The sequence below is a fragment of the Sinocyclocheilus grahami genome, unplaced genomic scaffold (assembly GCF_001515645.1).
Source record: "Sinocyclocheilus grahami isolate Dianchi unplaced genomic scaffold, SAMN03320097.WGS_v1.1 scaffold44.1, whole genome shotgun sequence".
NCBI lineage: Eukaryota > Metazoa > Chordata > Actinopteri > Cypriniformes > Cyprinidae > Sinocyclocheilus > Sinocyclocheilus grahami.
The window spans coordinates 1881571-1889080 of NW_015505223.1; the positions used below are offsets into that span (position 1 = coordinate 1881571).

General features: G+C 34.5%; 1 protein-coding gene across 1 annotated transcript in view; it reads right to left on the reverse strand.

Annotated features, from left to right (window-relative positions):
• Positions 1 to 269: 269 nt before the first annotated feature.
• Positions 270 to 7510, reverse strand: part of LOC107582443 (dnaJ homolog subfamily C member 11-like) — a 20497-nt gene continuing 13256 nt past the window's right edge. The window contains exons 5-13 of the mRNA XM_016268288.1: positions 6491 to 6685; positions 6301 to 6386; positions 2894 to 3010; positions 2637 to 2792; positions 2456 to 2525; positions 2299 to 2356; positions 1617 to 1759; positions 1389 to 1518; positions 270 to 907 (exon numbers count right to left, since the gene is read on the reverse strand). Coding sequence (XP_016123774.1) covers positions 882 to 907; positions 1389 to 1518; positions 1617 to 1759; positions 2299 to 2356; positions 2456 to 2525; positions 2637 to 2792; positions 2894 to 3010; positions 6301 to 6386; positions 6491 to 6685 — 981 coding nt within the window. The 3' untranslated portion in view covers positions 270 to 881. The remainder of the gene's footprint in view (positions 908 to 1388; positions 1519 to 1616; positions 1760 to 2298; positions 2357 to 2455; positions 2526 to 2636; positions 2793 to 2893; positions 3011 to 6300; positions 6387 to 6490; positions 6686 to 7510) is intronic.

Sequence of the window (7510 nt, forward strand, 5' to 3'; positions counted from 1 at the left end):
TTTCAAGTTTTCTTGGAAGTATGTTTAAACCTTTTCCTCATTGTCAGTAAGCTACAATATATCATGATCATTGATGCACATTTTAAATCAATTTAATGCATTTTTTTTTTATTTTCATGTCATAGAACTGAATATTTTTCTTGAATGTTTATATATATATATATATATATATATATATATATGCTCAATTGTCATTAAAAATGCCAAAAAATCCTGATTGTGCTAAAATAGGCAAAGTGGTTTAATAAATTCACTTTTTCTTTTTTTCGTTCTCAGGCAAAATATGACCCAAACATTTCTTTTGAGATTCACCTTAAAATACAAAAACCGTACTTTACTGTATATTCTTAACGTGATGAATGCAATCCAAATAACACTTCTCCCAGAGGAAAATGAAATCATGATCTTCTGGTCACAACAGATTGGTCTACTAAAAAGCAGCTTCTACATTCGTGATTTTGGAGGCAGGGTGAGCATAAGATTTCCCGTTCTTAAGCCTAGTGTACAAACATACGAAAACATCCGTCGATATCAACACATCCTATGAAACCAGCAGTTGTACAGCACTTCATTACAGTTTGAACCATACTTTTCAAGTACAGTTTTGTTAGGAGCTTTTATTGCCATACTTTCCAGTTGTAGTATTAACATTGATTAAGATTAATGGATGGAGTGATATGATATGACATCTGACCTCCTCTCACATCCAGATCTTAAGGAGATGTTCGGACGTGATCGACCCATTGACGATATATGTCAGGGATTTGAGATAAACGGATAACACAAAGGTGATACATGGGTGACTACATGAAATGAAGAGGAGCAGCCCTTCGGATCGCTTGATGTCAATTGAGCTCTTTCTTCCAGTGTGTGGTAGACTCCTATGCCTCTGAATCAATTCTATGACCTGAATGGGGAAAAAAAAAAAAAAAAAAAAGACTTTCCTTAGATCATATTTGAATTAACTGTCTTTTTGACCCATGACAAATTATAAAATAAACATTTTCTGGCCTATTATTATTATTATTTTTTTTTTATGTATGTAAAATGTTGTTGTTGTTGTTGTGGTGTGTGTGTATGTGTGTGTATATATATATTTGAAAATACATTTAGTTTCAGCCTTTATATACCAAAGTATTTAGAGGCAAATGTGGATAGAACAGTACTAGCATCTGTTTTATGTCCAGTGTTTCTTCAAATATGACATGTGAATGTATTTTCTTGACATATAAGGAGGGCAAAATATATAATTTAAATACTTTATAAATAGTAAAAAAAAAAATATTAAAAATGGCCAAAAAATATATTGGTACAAAATATGTAAATATATTTTGTTTTGCCTTTTTTATTGCCAAGCAACATTCCCAGCTTGTCTCCGCGGTACTCACATTGTTTGGGTATCTTAAGAGGCTCTGTGTCTCCGGACAAGACTTGGTGCATGGCTCCTCTGAATTGGTACAGCAGCTTTAGGCTCTTTTCCTCTCCGACACAGGGGTCATAAAACCCTGGCAAGCCAGCCTGATTGACATGAGACGGCACTAATTCATGTAAAGCACCTGGCAGGTGTTTAAGCAGCTCATTGATGTAAAGCACTGGTAGATGTTTGCGTGTCTAACCTTTGATGCTTCAGTAAGAATGAGTTTGGAGTCTTTCACTAAGCACTGGAGCGGGACGGTTACATCAATGACCTTCGCACTCTCGTGTTTCTGACTATTGTCGGACACAAATTTGCCATACCAAGCATTTAGAATGATGAGACCTAGAATAAAAACATGAATCACATAAAACATTGTTCACTTAAAGAAATGTTCCATGTTACTGACAGCAAAGTGTAACCGGCTGCTGACTACCATCAGTATTTCCACTCAATTGGGAAAAAAAAAATTGTTCACAGTAATGCACATTCAGTAGGAAGTGGTCCAGAGGATTTAAAACCCAAAATGTACAACTTTTGTTAATTTCTGACAAACAAAAGTATTTTTTTGATCTGTGAAGTTTAGCAGTAAGAATACCATGGTTCCTGTACTTATTGACCAATGAATTTCCCATTTTTGTGATTTGATTTTAGTTTTTTGTTTTAAACAAAATTGAAGACTTTTTTCAGTTTTTGAGGAAAAAAAGTGCTTGGTTATATATTTAAAGTTTTATGGCTATACTTATTTATATACTTCAATTACTGTGTAAGAAGCTATTTTTGTTTGTTTTTAAAATGAATGGAATGGTGATAATTGCCAGTATATCACAGATGCTGTCCAAAGAGTATATATGTATAAAAAAGTGCATCTGCATTTCACAAACCCATTTTAGATTCCTCAGCATCAATAATTCTCTTCACTGACTCTTGCATCAGCAAAACCTGAAAACCAAAGAAACAGTAACAAGAAAACATCTACCCTGATAAATGGTTGTTTGTGTTGGTAATAGTCATTGTTGTCTATGTATTTATTTTACTCACAGCAGCTTCAGCCTCTTGCTTCCTGCGAGCAATTTCTGAAGCAGAAACCTCCTTCTGTTTCTCCAACTCCCTATAAACAACCAAACAGTCAGGGCCCTTCATCAAAGAAACTGTGGTAATGTAAAGATGGGTTTCAGCAAAACGGGTGGTTTCAGAGCCATAATTATGGATAATAACTCACTGTTCCTTCTGGGCTCGTACATAAGGCATAATAATAAGCTTCTGAACAGCTAAGTAGATGGCCAGCGGGCCCACAGTGGCATAAAACACAGCACTGGGTAAAATCTGGTCGGTTAGGTGAATAGGGAAGAGGTAGGTTTGGCTGGCTCTGTTCAACCTGTAGAGAGAAGAAAATGACCATCATAAATGGACCATCCGCGAGCAGCCTGAGTTCTGCTGCGCTGTGCTTATTGCGGTTAAGCTCAAGTCAGTGCTAACCTGATTTTGAGGGAGACTCCTTGGGGTACACCAATGCTGACGGTTGCAGCCACAACACTGTGGCGACTAATCTTGCGCTCTGCACCATATTCAACCAAGGTGCCAAAGAACCCAGTCCTGTTGAATACAAAGACAATGAGCTGTCAGGGTAGACGAACAAACAAAATTGAATATTTACTTTTTTTTTATTAAACAAACTTTGCTGTGATTTTAAAGTACTTGTCTGTTTCAACACATTCAACAATTGGATCGCACAACCATTCAAAAGTGTTTGTTGTATTTTACATGCTTCTAAACGTTTTGTTATATATATATATATATATAAGGTAGATATTGTTGTTTATTATTTTGCATTATTTTATTGGTGCATAGAGATTAAATGTTGCTTATAATTTACTGAAAAACAGTGTCTAAATTTTTACTATTTTCTTGCTTTAAACATGAATCTACTAGCCAAAAATTATGATCCTATCATTAGAAATATATATTTTCAACATTAATAATAATAAGAAATGTTTCTTGAGCAGCAAATCAGCATATTAGGATGATTTCTGAAGGATCATGTGACACTGAAGACTTAAGAAAAAATGTGCTTTGCATCACAGGAATAAATTACATTAAAACATATTTTAACAGAAAACATTTTTTATTTTTAACAAAACATATTTTAAAATTGTAATAATACTTCACAATATTCAGTCCCTCCAGGATTTTGCGATTCTGCGATCGCTGAATTTAATGCAAAATCAAGCAAACTCCGCAATTTTCACAAGAGCTCGCAAATTTTCTTAATTGCCGCAGATTTTGGGCTTAGACGCGTCCCGTGACATCGCAACACGCATTCAGTCTAAGAAAGGTTGTTCTCGGTTCCAAAAATGGAATGAACAGCCTTGCATTCTCATCATGACCGATTTACAAGTGAACCGAAAGCAGAACGAATCCGCGCTACTAGTTATACATAGCGCTGGGAGATACAGTGAAGAAAGCAGTCGAATTCATCGCAGAATCAATAATATCTCTGTGAAATCTTGTGAGAAGCATTCAAATTTGCGGCAGAATTCTGTTAAAGCTACAGATATCAGAACAAACGCCACTGATGTGGAAACCAGGAAAAACATTGTTCAATAAACACAATTCACCACCATTCACCATGGATTTTACATACTAAAACTACAGGAAGAACTTGTGGCAGAAATGGTCTAATGTTTTCGAGTGTTTTTAAATGCATGACAACTTTTCCCAGCACTTCAAAGCTTTAAGTATTACCGAATTTGAAAGTTATTTTAAATGTGATGATATTATTTGTTCATCCTTCATAGGTTGCCCCCATTTATAAAACTAAAAGTTTCATGATGTAGGAAAGCAAACACTTATTTAAAAAAAAATAAGACATTAAATTACCACTAGTAGATGGCTGCAGAGAAGTACTTATAGGCTGTGGAAACCAGGAAAAACATTGTTCAATAAACACAATTCACCACCATTCACCATGGATTTTACATACTAAAACTACAGGAAGAACTTGTGGCAGAAATGGTCTAATGTTTTCGAGTGTTTTTAAATGCATGACAACTTTTCCCAGCACTTCAAAGCTTTAAGTATTACTGAATTTGAAAGTTATTTTAAATGTGATGATATTATTTGTTCATCCTTCATAGGTTGCCCCCATTTATAAAACTAAAAGTTTCATGATGTAGGAAAGCAAACACTTATTAAAAAAAAAAATAAGACATTAAATTACCACTAGTAGATGGCTGCAGAGAAGTACTTATAGGCTTATTGGCCATTTCCACTCCCTAATATATATATATATATATATATATATGTATTTATTAAATTATATTTAGACATGAATGACGGTAATAAAAGGTAATTCTATCTGCATCTTCTCAACTACCCAGACAGCACAAGTACATCTGTAAGACATCTGCTACAGACATCAAATAGACATCTCCGAGATTGAGTACATGTGCGATTAGGGTGAGTGCTTTACTGTCAGGTGCCGGTGCCACCTTCTGTAGAACTTAATGGCACTGGTGCTGGTGTCCTCAAATGTTAGTCTGGAGCCCTACAATGGTTCTCGAAGTCAGAAAAGTCATAACAATGTTAGAAGAATGTTGTCTGTGGTATATTTTCACTGCAAATTGAGAAAAGCTGCAGCAAAATCAGTCATTTTAGGCCGCAAAAATCTGAAACAAAAGTACCGTGAAATCCTGGAGGGACTGGTTTTTAAAATCAAATTCAAGGCACTTTAAGAACTGCATATGCACTGAAAACCATACTGTATGTCCCTACATGTATCTCAAATTATTTTACTTAAACATGCTAGGACACACATTCACAACTGCAAAACAGGGTAACTGCAAGTTTAAAATACTCAAGACATGTTTTATTCAATATTTATATACAGTATGTACTAAAATTGGTTCATATAAATATAAACCAATACTTATGAATTAGAGGTTGATCAACATTGAATTTTGCTCATGGTAATAACATGTTTAAATAAAGGCAATAAATGGATTATTGTGCTGATAACAGAAAATCTATATAATTAATTATAATTTATAATATATTTTATAATTATAATTAATGTTTTAACTAATATTTTATATTTTTGCACAACCCATCATAATTACAATTTATAATATTTACATTTTATAATTAATGTTTTAACTAATATTTTATTTCTGCGCAACCCTTTTGAAGTTTAATAATCACATTAGAAAGGATTGTAATTAAGTTTATACGTAAAACCTTTTAAAAGAGACAAGATAAGACTTTTGTTACACCTTTTCTATGGCCTTAAATTAGATAAACCCAAATTTAAGGCATTTTAAGAATTTTTATGGACCTGTGGGGACCCTATAACAAGTGCCAAATACATAAATGTAATAATTATGAATCAACAGCGTAGTTTGTGCCCTGTTGTTAATTTTTAAAATGAACATTTTCATAATAAACCAAGTTAGAAGGTTCCCTGTATACTTTACACAGTATTGAAAGGATAGTTGACCCAAAAATAAAGCATTCTGTCTTAATTTACTCACTCTCTTGTTGCTCCAGACCTGTATGACAGATTGTGGAACAGATCGTTAAGATATTTTGAAGAATGTATGGACAAAAACAATGAAATAAAAGTAATTCGGGTCCAAAACAACACTGGACTTGCCACGATAGACGGTGATACCGTTGTTAAGCCGCAACACCGGTTACGTCACTTGCCCACCGCCGCACCGACCCCCACCGTCGTTTTGATTTTTTTTATAGTAATAAAAATTTAGTTCAGTAAAAGAACAGATGAGCATAAGAGACTTCTTTCCAAAAACATTATAATTTAACACACTTTGAACGGTAATGTATATAGACTGCCCATCTCTATTGTAAGCTGCAGTTAAAATACATACTTGATGGAACCTTTGACCTTAGTCTGGTCTTCATCCTGGAATTTGTACTGATAGCTCATCATCAGGTAGGAGTGAGGAACGCCCAGCTGAGGATCAGGAATAAGAACAGATGGATTGCATTCTTAATGCATGAACTTTGTTTTGAATTAAATGCATTACCATCATCAGTGTACACCTGCATAGGCTTCACCTGCAGGGCCAGAGTGAAGTGGCTTGTTTTGGTGTCCCTGACTATGCTGGTGGTCATAAGAGTGCAATTAAAAACACAATGAGGCTGTGAAAGTGGACTGGTGAGTAAATGAGTTTTCCTGTTCAGCAAATCAGCGTGATGTTTAATGTCCCAGACAGCCTCTGAAGTCCCATTTAGCCTCTTGTTAGCAACCTCCTTTTTCAAGACAAATAAAACATTTTAAAAAACCCAAGGTGATTGGGTATTTGATGTCGCAGAATAAAACAAAAATATCCTGAGCTTACATTAACAGAAGTTATTTTAGGAATTTATCCAAAAAAAACCATTGACCTTTTAACAATGGAACAGGATGGGCTAAATCTCATTTACAGGTTTTGGTCTACAAAAATACATCACTCCTGCAGTACTTTTTTCATCACCAGTAAATCATAAGAAATCACTTCTCAAAAAAATGTGGTATACATTGATATCAAACTGTTCTGAAACCGTGAGCTTGTAGTATCTGCTCCAGTGTCATGTTTTATTAATTTTAACATGCAGTGCTAATAATCAAATTAGACTGTATCATGATTCATGTTTGTCTGTCAACAAAATTAAAACCTTTTAAAATAATAATCAATTAAAGGAGACATATTTTGCCCTTTTTTACAATACGTAATATAAGTCTCTGGTGTCCCCAGAATGCGTCTGTGAAGTTTCAGCTCAAAATACTCCACAGATAATTTATTATATAATTTTGAAAATGCCTATTTTGAGTGGAAGCAGAAACACGCTGTTTTTCGGGCCTGTCTCTTTAAATGCAAATGAGCTGCTGCTCCCCGCCTCCTTTTCCAGAATAGAACAGGGCCATTACAGCTCTACCTGCTAAAAACATCTATTTTGGTTCTGATTATCATGTTTATCATGCGTTTTAAACAATATTAGTTTAAATTTCTGATATACGGTTTTCTGAGAGCACACATCCGAAGCACACGCACAGAAAGCGGCTGTTACAGCATGTGAGTACTAAACTAAGTTCTC